General features: G+C 40.1%; 2 protein-coding genes and 1 long non-coding RNA gene across 3 annotated transcripts in view; all 3 read right to left on the minus strand.

The window, feature by feature from the left end:
- Nucleotides 1-386: 386 nt before the first annotated feature.
- LOC308093567 (elastase-1-like) lies at nt 387-3,914 on the minus strand (the record flags this gene model as incomplete). The annotated part of the gene is made up of 6 exons (XM_080439900.1): nt 387-578; nt 1,318-1,467; nt 2,082-2,233; nt 2,492-2,631; nt 3,014-3,079; nt 3,814-3,914. 6 exons carry the CDS (start codon nt 3,912-3,914, stop codon nt 387-389), a joined length of 801 nt encoding a protein of 266 aa, XP_080296026.1.
- A 352-nt stretch (nt 3,915-4,266) lies between these two features.
- Nucleotides 4,267-5,735, minus strand: LOC308093186. The gene is made up of 3 exons (XR_013933862.1): nt 5,597-5,735; nt 4,550-4,645; nt 4,267-4,374 (listed from the first exon to the last, which is right to left on the minus strand). It is a non-coding gene; the product is annotated as an uncharacterized lncRNA (long non-coding RNA).
- A 2,668-nt stretch (nt 5,736-8,403) lies between these two features.
- Nucleotides 8,404-24,518, minus strand: part of LOC308094349 (disco-interacting protein 2 homolog C-like) — a 297,759-nt gene continuing 281,644 nt past the window's right edge. Inside the window, 6 exon segments of the mRNA XM_080440954.1 lie at nt 8,404-12,320; nt 13,631-13,754; nt 14,294-14,468; nt 15,242-15,316; nt 16,116-16,173; nt 17,711-17,772. Coding sequence (XP_080297080.1) covers nt 12,068-12,320; nt 13,631-13,754; nt 14,294-14,468; nt 15,242-15,316; nt 16,116-16,173; nt 17,711-17,772 — 747 coding nt within the window. The 3' untranslated portion in view covers nt 8,404-12,067.

The raw sequence follows: 24,518 nt of genomic DNA on the forward strand, positions 1-24,518 counted from the left end.
GAGAGGACTAAAATCATAAGACAAAAGGAGTCCAGTGTCAACACGTTCATCATTGTTCGTTGTTTGAGGATCTTTGCATATAGCTATGTAGCAAACACTTCCGTAAAAAACAACATTGTTCAGAACATGGAACTTTTTCTTTTTGTGTTTTCATCCAGGGCAAGAATACAAAATGATTTGAATTGAATTATTCCATCTATTAACATGTTTCTTCATATTATGGCCTTTTCCCTCTTCAGATTAGGCCTTTGTTGACCATACGGCACGAACGTCAGGCAAAGCTTGACACAAACATCACTTTTCTTTGGACAATTGCCATTTTCAGTTAGAGCAGCAAAGAAATGGAAGTAAAGCTTCACAAGCTTCAACATTTTTAAAACACCACATCATAAAACATAGAACAGTCCTGTGACCATTGAGTATGTTGACCTGCTCCTCCGATAAAAAGGTCCTATGACCCCAGGTTTGGCGCCTGGTCCGGGGGATTTACAGGAGGTTGGCATCACCAGAACTGAGGGAGTGAGAGGGGACGTGATGTTGGAGAGGTAGGGGATAGCCAGGTTGTTGAGCACCTTGCACTGTAGGTGGTGAGGAGTATTTTAAAGTTGACTGTTTGAATGGTAAAATATTTTACCATTGATATTTTGCCAGTGAAGATATTGGAGGATTGGTGTGATGTGTTTTCTTGAGCAGGTACGGTTGAGCAAGCGAGCGGCTGGTTTCATCAGCTGCTGGTTACATCATTGCATCGGTGGCATATTCTGGAAACAAAGAGAAAGACATGTATTTATGTGTTGATGTATCAGTGGTGTAAAGTACTGTACTTGAGTACAATTTGAGGTATTTTTACTTTACTGGAACATTTCCAATTTCAATACTTTTATTTCTACCCTGTACTTTTTACTCCACTACAATTATTTGAAAACTTTAGTTACTAGTTACTTTGAAAATGTTGAATATTATTACAAAACATACATTAACCACTTAAACCCTACATATACTTCTACAAGTTCACCAAGCTTGTAGATCTGCTATTTCTGAGTATTTCTACATTGTGGTGTTGATACTTTTACTTAAGTAAAAAATTCCACAACTGCTAATAGACCTTCATTTAGTCAAGAATAATTTAATTGTACACATGTTACAAGATAGTGGAAATGCCATGAAAGACGTTTAGATTCAAGAGTTGCACTGAGTGGCACTGAAAATGTGAATCCTCAAACTGTCATGTAGATTTGAGTGCATATGACATTGCTTCTCTACTAATGCGGGGGGTTCATAAAACATTCTATATCAGTTATGCTACTTAATACTCACTTTCTTAATCCAGTCAATGAAAGAAGAGGTACGCATGAAGACATTAGGCTTATTGGCAATGTTGCATTCATCAGCAATTGTCCGGCTGAAAATACCATGGACGACGTATTTGTTGTCCACCACGCAGTTCAGAGGGCCGCCAGAGTCACCCTAGGCAGACATAAATACAAAATATGAAGCCACAAGGGTCATTGACTGATAAAGTAACAGAAACACATGCCAGAGGCGGTTATGTGATTTAAAAAGCAATTATATTTTTTTTTCTACCTTTTAAAACATTTTCAACAATTTTGGATTCCTGAACACAAAACTGCAATACACAGGCAATATTGAATACTGTATATGGCTGAACACTATCTTGAAGCAAATCATGGTTTTCCATCCATTATGTGAAGGTACTATGCCAATGAGAAATGTTCTGGATGGATCAACTTGATACAATGCAGCCATGGGGACTAAATTATGACTTTTCTTACAGACCTTTGTCTTTAAGTAGAAGTAGGCTAATGCTCATTGGGGTACATCTAGTTTCCTCCTTTAATGTTGTTCTTATTTTTTCATAGGCGCTGAAATCTGTCTAAAAGATGTCTACAGAACATTGTTTCTTGTTGCTTCGGAGTTCCTGAAGTTATTGCTTTACGCTGCTTTAGGATATCTGTGATGTTTCCTTGTATTTTTTGTTTTAGATTTTGCACCTTTGTATCCCTAATCATTGAAAATATATTGTATTATTGTTTTGTCCATGACATTGTATTGACACTCACGTTACAGCCAGATCTAGCACTGGTCCCTCCAGCACACAGCATGCTGTCATTCCAAGGATGACGCTTGTCGTCCACTTTGGAACATACATGGTTCCCAATCACACAAAGTAGCGCATACCTCAGCTTGTCAGATACTTTTCCATTCTTTTTCCCTTTTTGACACAGAAAAGAAACAGTACAATTTAGGAAAGTTAAATGTTCAAGAATCTATTTAGTTGACGACTACTACTACTACTACTATAGTAGTCTAGTCTACTATGCAATAACAACTCTACCATACAGTATCTATCACATGGTGCACTTCCTCTTTGTCATTTTGTTTGTCATCATCTGAGGTAGGAGCCTGATTTTAAAACACACAAGTTGATAAAACCTTAACATTTTAATTCTAAATATTGTATCAAACTTACATTCAGTGTATCCCCATCCGGTGATGTCGCATTTAGTGCCGTCGGGCACACTCTTTCCAGAAGGAGGCAGGGCGGCCAGCGTGATGTTGCCTTTGTTCAGGGTGGCCTTGCGGTCGAGTTGCAGCAGGGCAATGTCATTTCTACCCCAAAAGTAAATGAAACACAACAGACTATTTAAACACTATTTACTTGACCTGAGTCCCCCAGGGCTCTATACTAGGTCCCCTCCTGTTTTCGCTCTACAATAATATATATATTTGCTGAAAATAACCGATCTACAAGCTTACAAGGCATCATGTTGTGGCATGTTGTGACCTTGTACATCTGACATTTTTGCTGAATGTTCGCCCCAGAATAGGGACACTGGGGTTATAAATCAAGCTTTAGTTTAACTTCTCAACCCATTTATCTTTTCATTTTTTTTATTTTTTTTTGCCATAAATTAGAAATAAAACAATGAATGGTAAAAATATATATTAATCTTGAAATCTATGATACATTAAATAAAGTGTGTCTGCTCACTGTGTCCTGGGGCAGTTCCAGTCCTCATGGACGATCACTTGTTTGATCTTGAAGATGTTCTTGGCACTGACAGCTTATGGGTACCAAGAACCACTCGCATGTGTGAGGGCCTTATTACAAAAGATGCACAAAGCATGTTTTTCATTCTTAACCCATTAATAAGAACTGAGGCCGATTCTACAAATGTCGTCTAAATCTAAAAATTTTCAGAAAAACTATATCAGTGGTTCTCAAACATTTTTCATATCAAGGACCCCCAAAATTAATGTATTTGGCTGCGGGCCCCCATCTCAAAATATGTTGTTCCAGGGACCCCCCCCCACACAAATTTGAGTTATAAGTGTTCGCTTTAAAACACATATATATATATATATATATATATATATATATATATATATATATATATATATATATATATATATATATATATATATATATATATATATATATATATATATATATATATTCAAAGAATTCTCACAAAGTTTCACGAATTAAAAAAAATATAGCAGATATACAAGCTCTTGCCGTGGCACGAAGTGACGCGCCATGAGCTTGTATATCTGCTATTTTTGAATAGCCAACCAATGTGCTATATATATATATATATATATATATATATATATATATATAATATATATATATATATATATATATATATATATATATATATATATATATATATATATATATATATATATATATATATAGCTAAAATCTACAATGACACACAGTAACTCGATGGCCAATAAAGTGTAGTTTGGCACTTCATACAGTGCAGTATGTAAACAGTATGTTACTTCATCTCGTTCACACAGTGAGCAGCGGTCATCACGATGTCCTGCCTGATCAGGATTCCTCCACAGATGTGCGACCAGGGACCGAATTTCAGCAGAATCATCTGCTTCTCCTGAAGAGAAGCCTGAGAGAAACAAATATACGGTTCCAGTCAAAGACATGACTATCATATCAATCTTAATAAATAATGACCAGCCATTAACAGAGTTCAAAAACAATTTGCTGTTGGGCACTAGCTGTGCTGTATGACATAGCCAGTATTTTAAGACACACAGTATGCAGTACAGATACAGTAGACAGACAGACAGACAGACAGACAGACAGACAGACAGACAGACAGACAGACAGACAGACAGACAGATTATTATTTAAAAATGAACATTTAAAGTTTTTTTTTTTAAAGGAGGTTGGGAATACTCTGGTAAAATCATCAGTGTTCATTTTTACAAATAGATTGAAAATTACCATCCAGGTATAACGGGTGGGGTCATTCACCACGTCACCTCCCACAACACCAACTCTGTAGTCCTGTGTGAGATTATACTTAGGCCGATGAGGAGACACTGAGGAGCAGACAAGATAGGAAAAAGAAAAGAAAAAAAGATGTAAAAAAAAGTGTTACATTATTTAAACGTTTTTTCTAGTAGTACTACTAATGATAACATTGTATGGGGTATTGGGGAAAAAATACGTTGAATCATCATAATGTAGGCTATCTCTATGAAATATGACACTTACCGGCAAGGCCACCAACAACGAAGAGGAGAAATACAGCAACAGCAAGGTATCGGGAGCCAACACGAACTCCAGATGGACGGTACCATTTGGCCTTCACTGGAGAACACACACAGACGCACGCACGCACCCACACACACCCACCAACAACACACACACACACACACACACACACATTTTTTGTCACATTTACCTTGAATCTGAGAATACAATACCAGACAGTGGGCCTACAGTACAGTATATACGTGCCACGCTGTCAAGTGTCAACTGTTTGAAAATCCTACAAAGTACATTATATATAAATGTAGGCTATTATGTGGTTTATTTTAGCTTGAAAGCACATTGAACTGAACCCTAAGAAACCGGTAATTTCAGAGAAAGTTCCTTGGACTTAAAGTAAAGGGTAACACTGCTCATAAGGTACCCGTAATTAACGCTTAATTTATGATTACTTAATACATTATTTAAGCGTTAATTAAGCGCATGAATTCATCATGAATTCCTTGTAATTCATGTATTAAGTAACTGTAAACTAATGATTAACTAATTATGTTAATTAATGCTTAATTAATGCTTAATTAACGCTTAAATAATGTATTAAGTAATCATAAATTAAGCGTTAATTACGGGTACCTTATGAGCAAGTGTTACAAAGTAAAGTGTGTTAATACTATAGGGACTGTTTCCACAAACATATTAGCACACTTTCTCCATACAGTGCATCTTGTGTGCTGACAGGATGGTAATATGCCTAGACCTACTATATGGATGCTTGCACACTGCAGGTTTAAAGCTCCTTGATATACCAAAGTAATAAAAGCAAATAAAATAGAATATTTCAAATTCAATGGTCGTTGATTTCCAGGAATCCACTGAAAAAAATTGTCTGACTCTGATTTTATTGAGGACATTAACATAAAGATGAAAACATTCAGATAAAGTGGATTCCAATTGTTATAGCAGCCAGACCCAGCCGATAGCCTATATTTTAATCAAATGCACTGTCAGGATAAACACACTTCTGGGGCTCTAATAGCCTACTGTACTTACCAGACTGCTTCTGTGATTGATCGTCTCTTCCCTCAGCTTCAGTCAGAGTTTTAAGCTCAATGTTTACAGCCATGTTGACAGCTGTAGTAGTAGTGGTGTAGTCTGTCACAGTGGCTGTGATAGACTTGTCACAGACAGGGCAACATAGATCTTAAGTAGTGGTCGCTCTCTTCCTCTCCCCCCCCCCCCCCCCCCCGTCTCTCTCTCTCTCTCTCTCTCTCTCTCTCTCTCTCTCTCTGACTGAAACTTCAGTAAGTGCAAAACAACAGCCCTTCTTTTCTGTGGATTGTTAAAAAGGAGTTTAGGCTGTTTTCTTATAACAAACTGATTATAACAAACTATTATGCTAAACTCTAGAGTCTAGAGTTTAGCATAATAGTGTGTAGCTGCAAAACATTGTTGTAGCTGCATTTATATTTAACCCTTAAAGAAGTCATAGACGTCTATTAGACTATGAAACAAAACAATATAAAAATAATAAATGTGAATGTGTAACAGTGAATTTAACTCAGGTTGCATCAAACACATAAGGATAATCACAACATTTTAAAACAATTGCACAATTAATCCCATGCCAGCAGAGAGTGCTGTACATACATAGGCTACTGTACAGTATGGGTGTGGACATGGAGAGCAGCCATCCATCAGTGGGTTCCTCTGCACCATGAAGCGAGGCACTCTGGGAAGCATATATACTGTAGACCGTCTCACGCTACAGCCTGTCAGCAGCCACCTGCTCTTTGGCCTGGACCGCTGGTGTAGCGGTCGCCCTGTTTAGAACCGAAAATAGCCAACCTACAAGCTCACAATGCTGGTAGAAAGGACAGCAAAACTAAATATTTTGCCTTTCGTGAGCAGGTGACATTTTGTGTGAGTGTGTGTGTGTGTGTGTGTGTGTGTGTGTGTGTGTGTGTGTGTGTGTGTGTGTGCAGAGTGAGTGAGTGAGAGAGAGAGAGGGCGTGTGAGAGAGAGAGAGAGCGCGCATTAGTGAGTGCGTGCGTGTATAGTGTATACTTCTAAATTATTATTTACTATTGTGCAATTTTGGAAGCTTTTGTGGTCACTGCCTCTACTACTCTGTGCCTCTGCTATGTATACATAATATATATTGTCTCTGTTGGGTGGAAACCTCATTATGTCCAAAACTATTACTTTTCAGGATTTAAAAAATATATTAAAAAAATATAGCAAAAGTAGCCAATCGACAAGCTCAAAACGTAAATGGCCTGTTTTGGGCATGTCCTGCTGAGAGCAGTTTTCTGGGCGGGGGGCACCTCACCTGAAAACACGCTCAGAAATTGAATACATAGTAGGCTACTGCTTATAGGCCTACTCATATTAAAGGGTTAGGGTACTTCCTGTTTACAGCCTCTTTAAGATGAGGGCAAACATTGATTGGAAATAGAGGGAAACAATTACTCTGTACAAACTAAGCTAACAAAAGCTCATGAAATTAACACATCTCTTCAGTTTTCTAGCTAATCTGATCTGCACAAAACGTGAAGTGTAAAAGCAACAATATGGTGATGGGAGAGTGAACTTACCATGCATGCTGAGTGCCTGTCTCAGTTTTTAATGCAGCTGCAAGTTAACTGGGTGGGAGTGCACTTGACATCATTAGATTAGATGAAAAGTTAAACAAACTGACAGATTTCAGCCAGCTCATTTTTATTAGAATTATAATAATTATAATTATAGTATAGTATCATTATAAATTATAATTATGATAGTGAAATTATTATTATTTGTTGGGCAGGCCATTACAAAAAAGGGACAAAAGGGGAAAAGGGGCAGGTGCTCAAGCACCCAAAGCATGTATTTGGCCGCGTACCACCATCTGAAAATGTTTTGTGCCGAGGGCCCCCAGCAGAGATTCGTTAAAAAAAATCTGAACTATTCAAAAGTTTCCAAACATTTTCGATATCATTCAAAAATCTGTAGATGTGCTATTTTATTTCATATGAAATGTATAAATGGATAAAGTGGTTAACATTATTGTGATGCTGTATTTACACATTTTGCTGGGGACCCCCTTGAACCTGTCCAAGGACCCCTGCCCTACGGTACTTTCCACGGGCAGGTTGGTCTTAATGTTATCCTTCAAAACATGCATTGGAGTAAAGAGCAGGACAACCACGGTGGGGTTTTGAACCCACAACCGTGGCAACATCATGAGAGCATCTCAACACAGTGAGCCACCTTTCCTTTAAGCTTGAACTTATGTTCTGGCTGTGGTGGAAGAAGTACGATACAATACAATAAAAGTAGCAATACAAACACTGTTACAAGTAAAAGGCCTGTGTTCAAAATGTTACTTGAGTAAAAGTACAAAAGCACTGCCATCAAAATATACTAAAAGTACCAAAGTAGGCCTACTCAAAAGTTTTCAGCATTTGACAAACCTTTTCGAAAATAGTAGACCTGTAAGCCCACAACGTGCCACATGGTTATTTTCGAATAACCTATGTATGAAATATGGCTTAAGTGGTATATGTTTTGTAATAATTTAAATCTGTAATAAAAAAAAGTAATAACTAGTAACCAAAGCTTACACGTACTTGTAGTGGAGTAAAAAGTACAATATTTGTTGTCCTCGATGTTAGCCTTAAAGTATAGTGCAAGATAAACTAGCCAACAACTCTTTTTTTTATTGTCAAAATCTTTGAAATATTTATTTAAAATGAACAACTTATGCCAACTCAAATAAGACCTTTTTAAAACCTTTAAAAAAAAAGTCAGTACTTTGTTGATAAAAGAAACGATAAAGAAAATCAAACATCGGTGAAGAAAGTGCCTTTTTGTAAAAAAAAAGAAAAAAAAGAAAAGAAAAAGAAAAATCCTCATGTTTGAACAAGAACATTCTCTGCCAAGAGTAAAAGTCGACCTCAAATCACATCGTCTTCTCACAGATTGAAGGTCTCATCCCATCACACCAACCTTGCTCACAACACTCTAAAGTAGTCTTTCTCTCAACTTGATTTGCTCAGGACCCACGTTTTTCTCCATGAGATCATGATCCCAACATTACTAGACTAGATATAATGTTCCCCCTTATCCAAGTTAGTTATCCTTAAAGACGAACTGAAATGGTACTTGTGAGTATTTCATGTCCTTATTGTAACATATTTCCGCGTGAAACAGGGCCTGTGCATTAGCCAATCACAGCGATGGGGTTGAAAAGGGTAAACTAGGAAAATGTGCTCCTCGGAGAGCAGTTCTCCGCCAGTCCGGGTTGGCTAACCAAGGCTGTGTCAGTCATTAGGGGTGGTCATCAGGACACGAGCAAACTGCGGGAGGGAATACAGCTTGTATAACGGACGGTGCAAATTTTCACATTTTATTAATCTAATTACGGGCATTCCATTAATTATGGGGTATGAAAACCCTCTTTGAAAGTCATTGTCACATGATCCCAGGGACCCAAGTCAATTGGAATGGAACGTGAAAAATCTGATTGATACACCAATTTGTGTGCGTTTTGGACAAAATCTGCAGAACTACCAAAAAGTGTGTTATGACAATCTTGTCAAGAGGAAATTGCAGTGGCCTATAAATTGCATCATAATCCAAAGAATCCAGGGGGAAAATGTTGGATTGTACAACTTTCGGTTCAAGAGTTATAGGCCAAAACATGAAGCGCATGATTTCCAAAATTTGGGGTGGAGATTCTTCTATTGGCCTAGCTGCTCATAGACAGACAGACATAATCACGGTGGTGAAAACTCAACCCCTAGCCGTTCCGGCCTGGCGGAGATAAGGGCACCACCCTTGTGTGTCTTGCATAATGCATCATAGCCCTTTGTGGGAAAACGTATTTCATAATATTATTGGTTAAATTGGTTAGGACCTGCACTGGCATAATCACACATGAGGTTTGTGTTTGACAGGAGCGAATAAGACAGGACTTTTGATGTAAACGTACACCAATTTCCCCCCTCACTTTTGGAGCATCTATTGTTAAATATATCCCCATTATGACCATGAATATCGTCTCTGTCGGGTGGAAACCTGTCCATGTCCAAAAGTGTTACTTTTCAGGATTCAAATTCTGTTCTTTTCGAGCTTGGGGATCTGCTACTTTTGATACTTTTGTGTGACGCTGAAGTATGATGAAGTAGGGCATTCATTTATGAAAAAAAAACACAAAAAGTTAAAATATGGAGATAAGAGGTTTCTGCCCGACAGCAACGATATGCACTAAACGGGTGAGAACCATACGTTTCATTTCAGCTCGTCTTTAAGGTCTGGACCCCCGGGAGAGCCTGTGTCATGGCGACCACTTGTGAGGTTCCGAGCCGCGTGTTGAGAAACACTGAATTTAAAGGGGTCTCTGGTAGCAAGTTCATTCACCATTCACCTTTCTCATTTCAATCACAGTCTTTCCTCCCATCACTGACATCATCACTGTATGAGCCCTGATTAATCTCTGGATGTAAAAAATATGGAGGACTTACATTTTATATTTACAAAGTTCAAGGGAACCGCCGCACCGCCAAACCGTCGTATGAGAGACAAACAGCAGTTTGTTAAACTTGCATGGAGAATTCAGTCTTCAATACACAACTCTACAAGGACAAAAAGCAGGAACTATCTTTGGCGGGTTTTTAAAGCTCACAGGTCATGAATAAGATCTTTAGATCTCTTTACCAGTGAACATTTTAAACATAAATGCCACTTAAAAATATATATATTGCCATCTGCACCTTTGGACGGACAAAGAGATGAAGTAATCTTCGTTTTCTTCTCGGTTTTACCACTCACAGTTCCTGTTGTTTGTCTTTGTGGAGGAATACAGTTCACTGATGACAATTGTTTAATCCTTCAGAAGATGATGTGTACATTGTTAGGACTTAACATTTGAAGAGTTTCATTCTAAAATGAGTTTTCCTCCCTTTAGGAAATATCGACTGACAGCTGACTCTTAGTAAATGCTAGCATTAATGTAAAGCTGACATAGGAAATTATTACTTAAGTTCTATCTTATGTCATTTTGCTTTCCAAATAACATTCAAGTAGGGCTGGGCAATATATCGAAATGTTATCGATATCGTGATATCAGACTGCTGTAGATTTCGTCGGGATTTTGGATATTGTAATATTGTGATATGGCATAACGGTTGTCTTTTCCTGGTTGTAATCATTTACGTCGCTATAGTCACAATACGATATTATCATCACAATGGCGATATTGACGCATTTGGTCAAAAATATTTTAAATATTATATTTGATTGTGTGCATATTGCCCAGCCCTACATTCAAGAGGATGTAGGCTTTGCCATTTTCACATACTGAGCAACGACAAAAACCTTTCCTCAAAAGTGAGTTCTTTAACATTTTTGAGCGAAACTCTTCAATTCACCAGCTCTCAGACTCCATGCAGCTGAGAAATAGTTACTGCATTTCCAATACGGCTTTTCATCATCGGACACCTCGGTCCTAGGCTTCTTTTAATATAGATCTATGTTCATATATTCATATTTTATCCATATGCTTGACGTGGTGCTATTTCAGTCAAGATAATACAATGCTTTTTTGTTTTGAATTTTTTTATATTAGCAAATATTCAAGAGCAAAACATTCTTGAACGTGTCCTCATATAACTTCTTAAAAGAGAAACAAAATAAATTAATTAAGGTGTTTTTTTCTTTTTGTACATACTTACATGATATGAAATTATGTAGTGTTTTGTTAGTTTTTTCCTTCAAAGCAGTAATTCTATGGAACAGAACTGTCTAAGGCTACCGCTGTGGTGTGGTTTTGAAGTTAGCACACTTGTTTTTCCTGGAGACAGGACGGTTGATACAGAAAACAAACATTAGCGCTGAATAAAAAAAAATAACACTTGTTTAAAAAAAACTGCAAAAAATAAACGCATCACAAAACATGTAGTACCTCAATGTAACGTCGAAGGACAGTTGCAATACGTCCCCACTGTATCAAAACATAGCTGTACTTTGATAATGGTTGATATCATAAAAACGGTAAACATAAAATATAATTTTTGCCACAGTTTGTATGTGTGTGTGTGTGTGTGTGTGTGTGTGTGTGTGTGTGTGTGTGTGTGTGTGTGTGTGTAAATATTCAATTTTTTTTTAAATACCCATAGCCTACATCTTAGAGGGCACGTTTTTAAAAACAGAAAACGAGAACACTTACTTATTTAACATAAAAATATATAAGTGAGAGCCACACTTGGTTTCAAAATAAGCAATAAGCAAGGATCTGCACTAGGTTAGGATTGTCCTCATTCGCCTCCTGTCCAAACGCTCTCCGCTTGCCAGAAAACCGTCCCCACTTTGGCCGCGTTTGTTTTCCACCTCCCCGACGTTCTGACAAAAATCTGCCTCAAGCTCCGGCAGTCCTTTCTCGACCCCCCCCCCCCCTTGTCTGTTGCATTGTCGTCGTCGCGCTTAGCGTCCAAACACCAACCATGAAACATCCACTTCTTCGCTGAACGCTAAGCTAATAGGCTACATGTTATAGGCCACGTAGATGGGGTCCAGTTGGTCGGCGAGGAAGCCGTCGCGCAGGTGCATCCGCTGCTTCTCGCCGCGGGAGTTGATGGGGATGACGCCGATGTCCACCACCACCACCACGCCCACGATCAGGTAGTGCTCCTCCAGCACCACGTTGGTGACGAGGGGCACCAGGTCCAACGCCTCCTGCTCCGAGCCGTCCAGCTCCACCACCACCACCAGCAGGTTGGTCCACGTGAACACGGCACTGCGGGGACAGGATCGGATCATGTGATGCAGTGGTTCTCAAACTTTTTCATGTCAAGGACCCCCAAATTGACACTTATTAGCCCGCGGGACCCCCATTTGAAAAGATATGCCAGGGACCCCCATAGGAGAAGATTTTTAAGGCTCTATAGCAGTGATTCTCAACCATTTTAATATCAAGGACCCCCAGTTTGACATGCATTACGCTACGGACCCCCATTTAATGGCATTTCTATCTCTGGGACCCCAATTTATATTGTAAAATCTATGTTAATGTAACAAATGGAACCAAATGGACCCGCTAGGGTCCATTTGGTTCCATTTGTACACTCTCAGAGTTACAGACCCATAAGGGTCCATTCCTAACTATCCATCATTTAGCTGGGGACCCCCTGGAACTCCCTCAAGGACCCCTGGGGGACCCAGACCTCACTTTGAGAACCACTGATGTAATGCCAGTATGGGTCAAACAGCAGGATTTCAGTGGTGGAAGAATACCAATACCACACAGTAGAAATACTGTGTTACAAGTTAAAGCTCGACTAGGTCTGTGTGTGTACAAACATGCGGTGGCGTAGCCAGAACGCTAGTATCGGCTGGGCCTAGACGAGAGCGGGTGGGCGTCGCCAGCGTGCGCACGCGGAGCGGTTTTTGCGCGTATTTTGTTACTTTTTTTCCTTGTTTTTGTTTACTTTATTTCGGTTTTAGGGTTAGGGTTAGGGAAGGTGTGTTGTTAACCCCCCCCCCCCCCCTCCCCCCACAGACAGAGGCGAAGTCCCTCTGCCCTGATTGATTGATTGATTGATTGATTGAATATTTGATTAGAAGTTTGCAGAAAAAAGCACATGAAAGTACAATTCAATACAAGATCAACATATCCTGATCAACATAAACAGTGGAAGGAAAATAAAATACAGCCAGAGGGGCGTGTCTTTCTGCAGGGAAACACACCGGCACAATAATATAGTGGCTGATAGAGGGAAATGAGGGCTAAAATATGTATATACATATAAAACTTTGGCTAAAAGTTACACAGCTGACCCTTAAGGTCATGTATTACAGGCTTACTACTTATACAGACATCGTGTTGAGGGCATTTAACAACTGTACAGTGCAAATCTTTCATTTAAAGGGAGTGATAAAGGTCAACCACACAGTGATCAGTTTTACTGTCCTTTTACAGAACTGTGTAGCAGCCTCATGCACATCTGTAGTGAGTTACTGTATGTCTAATTCCCTCTTGGTTTGCGAGTCACGCACCGAAAACGGCAGATCTAATAGCTCAAGTATAATGTGTGTGTACTTGCTCACCACTCTGTGATGCTCTTGTGTGTTCGGATGACAGAGGTCTCGATGTCGATAGGATGATACCTCATTCCTCTGAGTTCCATGGCCTCATCTAGGGCTCCCACCACGTACAGCGCATCATGGCGCTCTGCGCACACGCACACGCACACGCACACACACACACACACACAGTTAACACATTTTGCTCTGTTCCTTTCAGGAAAAGCCTCCTCCCCCTGCAACAAATATATCGTTGCGGTCGGGCGAACTTTTTGTGTTTTTTTGTAAATTAATGCCCTACTTGATCATACTACAGCGTCACACAAAAGTATCAAAAGTAGCAGATCCACAAGCGCGAAACGTGTCGCTTCGCGCCACGTTTCGAGCTTGTAGATCTGCTACTTTTGATACTTTTGAATTTGAATCATGAAAATTAACAGTTTTGGACATATGAGGTTTCCACCCGACAGAGGCGACAGGCACACTTTGTTCCTACCCTTGCATCTACACCAAAACATTGCTTTTTCCCCCCCTTTTTTCCATTACCTTCTCAAACACACTGCAGCATAATATGAGAGGCTGTCCTGTTACCAAAATGTCACGGGTTCTATCCCTGCAAAGACATGGTATCACCCCTCCAGTCCCCCCCGTCCCCGTCCCCGTCCCCGTCCCCGTCCCCCTGCTCACCCCCGCTGGCGTCAGTGAGCTCGGTCCTGCGGAGGAAGCCCAGGTATCCGGTCCTGGCCCAGACGGTCGCTGTGTCTCCGAAGCTCAGTCTGGAGTTGAAGTGGTCCGACTGCAACGCCTCGTCTCCGTACACCGTGAAGTAACCGCTGGCGTTGTGACCGCTTTGAACCCAGATCTACACACACACACACACACACACGCAGTGCAAAACAGTATTTAATGATTTATCACCATACCTAATGAAGGCAGCTTCAGCATGTATATATATCGTTGCAGTCGGGTAGAAACCTCAATCTCAATATTGTAACTTTTTGTGTTTTTTCGTAAACTAACGCCCTACTTGATCATATGTACTACAGTGTTACACAAAAGCATCTAAAGTAGCAGATCTACAAGCTTGTGGATCTGCTACTTTTGCTTTTTTTTTATTTGAATCCTGAAAAGTGATGTAAAAGTAAAGGTTTATGTCAAATGAAATGCAAAAGTGTCCTGTAAGTCCATATGGGCTGGGCTTCCTTGGAAGCATGACACTTAAATAAAAAAAAATTAATCAATCAGTAACATTTTTGGACATATGAGGTTTCCATGACATCAGGGATCTCCATATATGGGCATAAAAGGGACAAGGACTGACAGATACAGAGCTCTCCATATATGGGCACAAAAGAGAAACAGACAGCCGGGTACAACAGGTACTCCGACAAAGCCCCCGACACTATGACTCAGACATATTGGTCGGATCGGCAGTGCGACGTAGGTATGAGTTCAAAGTCAAGAATGTCCAAATGCAATGGTTTCTAAGTTATCATTGGCCAGTCTGTGTTTGAGGGGAGGGACTTAGCAGAAGGTCAACTGTCAGCCCACTTCCTGTTGTCTTTTGTGAAACTCTCAGTTGTGAGTGCTCAGACAGACAGACAGACAGACAGACAGACAGACAGATAGACAGACCTCTCCTAGGTGTGACTCTCCCATTGGCCCCTTCGTCTCTGGGTTGGCGATGATGATTCGGACCCCGGGAAGAATCTAGTATCAATAGAGCAGAATCAAATAAGATGGAATATTAACACAATATAACACCAACACTGTAAGTCACAGAGTAAGTCGCATTTTCAGAGTATTTTAATTTTAATGATCAATTAAATCAATCGATTGTAGTATAAATAGAAAGTGCAACAGAACACAAGATGGCGCCACTTCTCCATTCTCCACACGGGCCTCCATGTTATGTTCTGTCGAGCTTTATTTTGAATGGTGTGACGTCTTCAGTTCCTATTTATCAAATTGTTTTTAAAATATCAATGTTGTATTATAATCTTTCATCTTAGTGTTTTGCCAAATTATTTGGGGGCCCACTTGGTGTCCAGTTACAGTAATGTTCCACGGATGTCTTAGTATAACCAGCTGGCTTTTCAAAGCCAGCACTACACCAGCTGATATTCACTAATTAGTGTCCCCACCCCTCCCCCTCTGGCTGATTAGCTGGTTTAATGCCTGTTTGATCTCAGTTAGAAGCTGCTTACAATCAGACCTCCATGCAAAAAGGGAAAAATATTACTGTTCTGAGATCTCTCTTTTTTATTGTAATATCTCGATGTATATCTCAATATCAGTTCAACAGCGAACATAAACCATGACGTACTGTGTGTGTGTGTGTGTGTGTGTGTGTGTGTGTGTGTGTGCGCGTGTGCGTGTGCGTGTGCGTGCGTGTGTGTGTTTATTTATTTAGAAGAGACCAGTTGTTGCGAAAAAAAAAGATGATACAATTAACTTTTTAGCAATTATGTTTGCGAAACCAGTCAGAAAAAAAGAAAAGAAAACTGACCTTCCCAGACTCCATCAGTGGTAGGCTGTGTGGTGATCCCCTCTCCACCAATCGGACCCTGTACAGGAAAAGGAAGCCATATTACTGGACAGTCAGTTACTACAGTACACTACAATACAGTACTGTATGCAGTGGTGGAAAGTAACTAAGTACATTTACATAAGTACTGTACTTAAGTGCAATTTTGAGTTATTTGTACTCATATTATATATTTATTATATTATATATTATGTATTTCCAATTTCCAATACTTTTACTTCTATTCCACTACATCTAAGAGGCAAATATTGTACTTTTACTCCACTACAATTATTTGAAAACTTTCGTTACTAGTTACTTTGCAGATATAAATGATCACATTATAAAACATACATTAACCACTTTAGCCCTATTTTATACATACTATCTACAAGCTTGTGAGCTTGTAGATCTGCTATTTTCAAACATTTTAGTACTTTAACTTTTAGTACTTTAAGTACATTTTGATGCCAATACTTTTGTTCTTTCCGACTTTTACTTTACTTGTAACGGAGTACTTCTTCATTGCAGTATTTATACTTTTACTTAAAGTCGTATTAGGCAGGTAAAAGAAAACGATTTTTAGCAGCCTCTGCTGGTCATTACCGTCACTGCAGGTCGTCGTTCGTTCATTACCCAGAATTCCATTTGTTTTCACCGGAAGACGGAAGCGTTTCAAAAAGCGCTCTTTTAATTTTTTTATACGATCTGCGGATCGTTTCTCTTAGCCAGTGGAGCATTAGTTACCATGAGCTGTGTTTTCTTTTGCTGTTGTTTTTCCATCTTCAAATCCTATAATGTCTTAAAAACAGTGTGAGATTCCTTTTTGTTATTAGCACGGTAGTTCCTGGCCAAATAGGAAACCGGTGCGGTAGTTCCTGGCCAAACAGGAAACCGGTGCATTTCCGTTTCTGTTTTCCGGCCGGATGACGTTATTTTCGCGGGAATGGCCACCGTTTCAATAGAAAATAGTTTATAAAAGGCTTTCGGGGGTGAAATTCATGGAGTGGGTGTTGTGAAACATTTGCCACTCACAAAAGATATAAAATGTAACTATAATTTTTTTGAAAAAGTTAACTAGTATAACTTTAAGCAAAACATTTTAGTACTTTTTCCACCACTGACTGTATGCAACTTTTCAAATAAAAAAATACACTGTATCCCTCTCAGCTTTCCTACTTGTCTGTCGCCCCTACGCAGTCTCACGCTCAGCTTTCCTACTGTCTGCCTCTCCTATGCTGTCTCCCACTCAGCTAACTGTCTGTCTCTCCTGAGCTGTCTTATTCTCAGCTTTCCCACAGTCTGCCTCCATACGGTGCAGAAGTTGCATCGCATCGTGACACGTTGCATTTCCGTTGTTCGTCATACTATGAAGTAAATAGTAGTAGTTATGTAGTTGTTATGCATTAAATTCACACTGTATTGAATGTTCATTAATGTGCACTGTTGCGTCTAAATAAACATATAAAGTAAAGTAAAGTAAAGGTTAAAGAGCTTCACAAATGTATTTGGCTTTTGGAAAATATGTAACAGTCCTCCATGGTGACAAATTACTGATGGGGGGGGGTTAAACCTACCTGTCATGTCGTAGAGCCCTCATGTCCACAAACACAGTCGTAGGGTCAGGTCCTGAGGTGCCCTGAGGAATGCCCAGATAACAAGGGGTTAATGTTACAATTATATTCCCATTTTATTTACTACTACCTACTGCGACTACACAGCAAAATCTTAAATGAGCGTTTAACTCTTGAGAGCGTAAAAATGGACCCTTCAAATTTTAGTTATTAACATTTTGCTGTGCACCGCTACTAGCGTACGCAGTGCGCTCTCAAAGACAAGCTTCCAGTTCCCAGCAGAGTGAAAGCTTTGGTTCCGAGACCAAGACCGTATCGAAGGAAAGACCCCAGGCTGTTGCACAACATTGAGACAGCAGTGGACAGATCAATACCAAACAGACATTTACCCCTGATCAGATAAGCACAATAATAATAACACATACAACATCCTACAGTAGCAAAGAAAAAAGGTGCACCGCTCAGATATTCAGGCTGATTCCACATGCAAACCTAAAGCTATGATGATACAACTCAGAATGGTCCCTGGCTTAGAGGGGATGACAAGGGTGAGAGTGAAACACCAACCAGGGAGAAAGAAGGACGTGAAAGAAAGGGGTGAGGAAGAGGTTGGACGTATTGGGTACTGTAGTCTATGTCAACGTAAAGCGACCCACGAGAAAGCCCCTCGGTCCTTTAGCGCGGGCAGTATTTAAGGAAATAACCCCACCCTGGCCCCTCTGAGACACGGCTACAGCTGAGTGGGTGATTCAGCAAGGCCCTGGCAGAGGAGAATGATACGTACAATACCAGTGGTGTAAAGTAACTAAGTACATGCACTCAAGTAATGTACTTTTTATTAGGTACTTTTACTTTACTGGAGTATTTCCAATTTCCAGTACTTTTACTTCTACTCCACTACATCTTAGGGACAAATATTGTACTTTTACTCCACTACAATTATTTGAAAACTTTAGTTACTAGCTACTTACAGATATAAATTATTATATTATAAAACATACATTAACCACTTTAGACCTATTAGAATCATACATCTACTGTACAAGCGCACAACGTGTCGCATCGCTTGTAGATCTGCTATTTTCAAACATTTTAGTACTTTTACTTTTGGTACATATATTTTGATACAAATACGTTTGAACTTTACTCAAGTACATTTTTAATTGCCGACTTTCACTTGTTTTTCTACATTGCAGTATTGATACTTTTACTTAAAAAATGTGAGTACTTTTTCCACCACTGTACAACCCACCACCCCACCGCATATAGCCGCACAACGCCATGCTGGGACGAATCGACTCAGAGCCCCTCCTAGAGCACAAGACTGCAGGTAGCATCACACGCACTACTGCAGACCTGGGAGCAATTACTATGTGAAATGGATTTAAAGGCCTGTCTACGATCAATTGCTTCTATTGCCTGCTGGCGGCCAATGGAGCCGATGCATAATTGCAGTGGCTTACTGATTTTGATTGTGGTTTGATTTGGCTATAATGGGAAAACACACACTTGTGCGCAAAAGGCCTAATGTACTATAGGCAGATAACTTTACGAGTTAATAAGGTTCAATAATTGGTCCAGGTCTGCGATGCATTGCAGCGCATAGGGCCACACTAGCTAGTAGTAACATAACCACAAAATCAGACGTTACTGTTGCTACATACACACATAGCAGGGAAGCATTTTCACGTTACCAGAATTAGTTTGTGCCATCTGCAGTGGATATTTTAAATGAGAACATTTTTAAATAACCCTACCACCCAATCCCTACAGCCAATGATCACTGTAGCTGTTATGTATTTTATATTGTATTTTATTGCATTTGTGTATTTTATGTATTAAGTGTTTTTGTTGTTTGCACACTGGATGTTAAATTTGTGCCAGTGTTAAATTTAATGGACAATAAAGTTTTCTTTATCTTCTAACTTTTTTTCTTTTTCTTTTTACAGTTTGCCAATTACTTGTAAATAGTAAATAGTCTAACCTCAATGCTGGTCAGCAGGTGGTTTCATGAATGTATGTATATAGACAATATTTTAGGCCTATAAAAAAAACTATTCTCTCTGCGATACGTTGATGTGCCAGAGGATAGCAGTGCAGGCTATTTTCCTCCTACATAATTATTTTGTGCATCAAAACATCAGAATGCAGAGTATCCCATTGTTGTGCTGTTAGCTCTTCTGGTAACATTCTCCATTAGACCCATAACCTGCTATTCTCCAGAGTCTACTAAGTCTAGACTCTTTGAAACAGGATGTGCGTGTTTCAATTCCCCCTGTGTGCCAACGTTGCCTACTATGTTGCTTTTTTTAATGTGGCATACGTTATTAACAGGCATATCGTTGCTGTCAGGCAGAGAGCTCTTATCTCAACATTTAAACTTTGTGTTTTTTCGTAAATTAACGCCCTACTTATCATACTCCAGCATCACACAAAAGCATCAATAGTAGCAATCTGCAAGCGACGCACTTTGAGCTTGTAGATCTGCTACTTTTGCTCTTTTTGAATTGGAATCCTGAAAAGTAACAGCTTTGGACATATGAAGTGTCCACCCGACAGAGACGATATGATTAATATTAGCATTAATATGCATTGCTATAAAAGACAGCCATTTCAGGTGTTTCTTCTATTAAATCTCTGCATTCATGTGCCATATAGATGTCCTGCTACATTATTTACTGCAACAGACTATTCTTCTCTTCTACTCTATTGCTCTTTGCCGCTTTGATAGCAAGAACATAATTTGACACATGAGAAACACATGAGTTCTATAGATAGTCACTTTTTAACTTTATGTAGCTGATCAAATAATAACGCTAATAATGATAAATTGTATTTGTGTAGCATATTTCAAAGGTACTTGACGGCACTTTAAAAAAGTTTCTTGTACAGATTTGCTGCAAGCCGCTCTGGGAAGGAGTGTCAGCTAACATGCTAAAAAACGTTGCATACAGGTCGTCCCAAGTTAGACACACAGCAGGTGTGCTGAAAATAACACCACGCACTTTGAAGAGCAGTAAGGGGGGTTAACCACTTAAACCCTAGCCTCATTCCCAGCCTTTATTCACCTGCGAAGAGAAAAGCCTGGTCACAACCTAATAACACAGAGAGTGTCTATAGGGGGCGGGACTTCCGTTTGTACAACATATATTTTTCGACCAATTACAACACTCGTTTCGTTCACGGCGAACGTAAACAGATTTGTGAAGAGTCAACGTCATTGTCCTTGGGGCGGTACTTCCGGCAAATTCCGGTACTTCCGTTCAGACACTCAACCGGCTAGGTCTTGTCCACCGTGCTTAAACCCCATATGGTTGAGCGGAGTCCCTCAGGGCTCTATGCTAGTAAATTTTCTGTTTTCTGTTATTGTGGGGAAAGCTTTCGCTGAAAATAGCCCGTTCGACAAGCTTAGCGACACGTTCTAAGCTTGTCGAACGGTCTATTTTAGCTCAAGCTTTCCCCACAGTACCGATGCTGCTGGGGTTCAAGTGGTTAAGAGCCAGCAGGGTGCCGTGAGGAAGAGGAACGGAACGAGGGAAGAGGGGAAGAGGAAGCAGGCCAGGTGTGAGCTGATTGGTGGGTGAATCCCCTACCTGTTCCACAAGCTTCCCCAACCTGTGAGGCTATACAGCGGCATGGGAGGGAGTGTAGGGGAGGGGAGGGGGAGGAGAAGAGAGGGAGGAAGAGGAGGGCATGGGAAGAAGAGGAAGGAGGAGCAGGTGACCAGGGAGGAGGAGGAAGAGGGAGAGTGGCATATAGGAATGAGGAGAGAGGGAGGAACAGTGGGGGGGAAAGGAGAAGAAATGGGAGGAGAGGACGAAGGTAAGGGTTTTTGAGGAGAGGAGAGGAGAGGAGAGGAGAGGAGAGGAGAGGAGAGGAGAGGAGAGGAGAGGAGAGGAGAGGAGAGGAGGAGAAAGGGAGGATGAGAGGAGAGGGAGGGAGGACGGAGACAAAACCAAGAATGAGATATGTGGGTGGAGTTATGAAACAAACAGGAGGATGAAGAGAATGTCAAAATGTAAAACAAAACAAAACAAACACAGACCAGAACTGAACAAAAGGGAGTTAATCAAATCAAACATTATGCACTATAGTGAGATACTGGTTAAACTGGGGTTACGGTATGATTAATACGTTAACTTATCAGGGTTCCACTGTGTATTCAGTGTCAAGTCAAGTATAACACATGCAGTGACAAATTATTACCTACAATACCAAAACAATAGTTTACAATGATAAGAAAATTATGCCAAAAGTATTCCGTTTACTTAGGAAGCATTCGAGATGTACTGTCAACCACCAATAACAGGGTTTAAAGAATGTCAGAACAGCTTTAAATGCAACTGAGGAACAACTTGAAAGGGCTGAAATTGGATTGAAGAGATGGCCAGCCTGACATGAAAGCATGATGCTATTATGTTAAAGCTGAGAGAAAGAAGATATACAGAGAGAAGAGAAGAGAAGAGAAGAGAAGAGAAGAGAAGAGAAGAGAAGAGAAGAGAAGAGAAGAGAAGAGAAGAGAAGAGAAGAGAAGAGAAGAGAAGAGAAGAGAAGAGAAGACTTGAGAATGTCTATAAATCAGGGTTGTTTGGATAGGAGGCAGTGGGCTGACAGAATGATAATATTGTGAGAGAAAGCGTCTGTGGTTTAACTTGTGAATCCTGGCAGACCAGTATCTCTCTGGAGTAATTTCAGCACTGTGTACTGCTGGTTGTTGCATTCAACTTCATTATTCATACGCTAACAGTATCCAACGGTGATCTAACTCTGAACTGGTGTCTTACATTTGACATAATCTATGAGGATTTTCAACCTAATTCCCAATGTTCTGACGTGAGTGCCGTTTCAAGTCATCGGGCGCACATTCCCTATGCTCGCTGACATGAAATGTAAACTTTTCACAGAGAAATAACACAGATGACATGGTGTTTTTGCCACAACTATATACTGTATTAATAATCTCCTCACATCAGAACAACAGGATTTCGATTGAGAATCGGCAACGTTTCCTGATCTTTGTTCTGTGTGCGCAACCTTGTGAAGCAGAGCATCTCACAAGCTATATTGCTGCGCCCAGGCCCAGATACTGCTGAATAATAAGCTTTTTTAAACTGCATCTCTACGTCTCAAAAGGCCAAGAAATCTATTCAACACTCGGACGAGCATGTAAACCTAAGGTTTAAACAATAAAGAACCCAAAAAAAAAGCAGCATTTCTGTGGGTTTTCTTCTCTCCCACGGCGGCAGCAAGCCATGCTGAAAATTGCACTTCTAGAAGCGGATAATGACCCAGACCAGCGTGTTCAGCTGCTGTCCTTCACCACCTGCAGTCAAAGGAAGAGAGGCAGAGCCCGCCCGCCCACCTCGGCCTCACAAACAAACCGTCTTTATGTCTAAAGACTTTCTCTCTCTTTAGAAATAAATGTTTATTCTGAGAGTATCCAGTTCCAACCGGGGTTTACACAGTGTGAGCCCCGACTGACCTGGCAGACACAACCCTATGCTTATTGTATATCGTCACTGTCAGGACAGAAACCTCTTATCTCCGTATTCTAATTCCTTTTGTGTCTTTCGTAAATTTACGCCCTATTTGAGCATACTACTTGATCATACTATCAAAATAGCAGATCCACAAGCTGGAAACGTGGCGCGAAGCGCCACGTTTTGAGCTTTCTTTTTAATTGAATCCTGAAAAACAAACATATGAGGTTTCCACCCGAACAGAGACAATGTAATTTATCTTACATACAAAAAGCCTTTGGACCAAACTAACAATTTGGGTAAATATGAGAAAAGATCAAACTTGGCAAGCCAATTCTCCTTGCCCCAATGCAAACTATCAGCAGCACTGCCTTTTTGTGTAGGTTTGGGGATTTCCAAGCTAAAGCAAATACTTTTCAGGGGGTTTGATGGATAAACAAGAATCCCACAAAATGACCTGGACAAAGTATAAACAATTGCCCAAGAGAAAACCGAAACGCAGTTTCCAAAGAGCAAGTCATCTAATAGCATGTCATGAATTTAAGAGTAAAACAACTGTTGAGAATAGATGAATAGATGAATAGATGAGAATAGATATAGGAGTCTACCTCGGCACGTGAGGTTGAACGTTCACTGAACCTGCTGTGTTGGCATTAAAGTAACACCAGGACAAACCACACCGTTGCATTCACACTGCAAACAGCCATATCCTTCTACTACTTTGTGCTAATGAATGAGCCGCCGCTAACTGTAGCACCAAGAGTCTCAGCAGTTAGACAGGACGCTTAAAGGTAGGGTAAGTGATATTTTTGGGGTTAAAACAAAAGTTTTTTTGTTAAAAGGTTAAAGCACTATATTCTGATAGTAAACATCGCTACAGAGTGAGACATGGAGACTCCCGTTACTGAACGGAATATAGAGCTATCTAACACGTATTTTAATCAAAGAAAATCACTTACCCTACCTTTAACAATACAGGAACCAGATCAACCGACAGTAAGGTGCCACGTCATTAGCGTCAACCAATTGAAAACAAATGCACTTAAAGCAGCTGCTGATCAGGGTTGCCAGATCTGCTTATTATCATTTCCCCGCAAGATTTTATTCGAAAATAGCTGATCTACAAGCTCACAACGCGTCGCATCGCGACGCGTTGTGAGCTTGTTGATCTGCTATTTTCAAATAGCTGATGTATATGTTAAAGTGCTCATGTGGCCCATAGTCGCTTCTTTTGGGCTGGTTTTCCTAGACCTAGTTGCTTGTTTCTCCCACCGAATCTGGCAACACTGCTGCTGATCTGTTGAGTTGCTAGTGGTTGAGAAGAACGCGTG

The sequence above is a fragment of the Gymnoscopelus braueri genome, assembly GCF_963280865.1.
Source record: "Gymnoscopelus braueri genome assembly, chromosome: 10".
In the NCBI taxonomy this organism is placed as follows: domain Eukaryota; kingdom Metazoa; phylum Chordata; class Actinopteri; order Myctophiformes; family Myctophidae; genus Gymnoscopelus; species Gymnoscopelus braueri.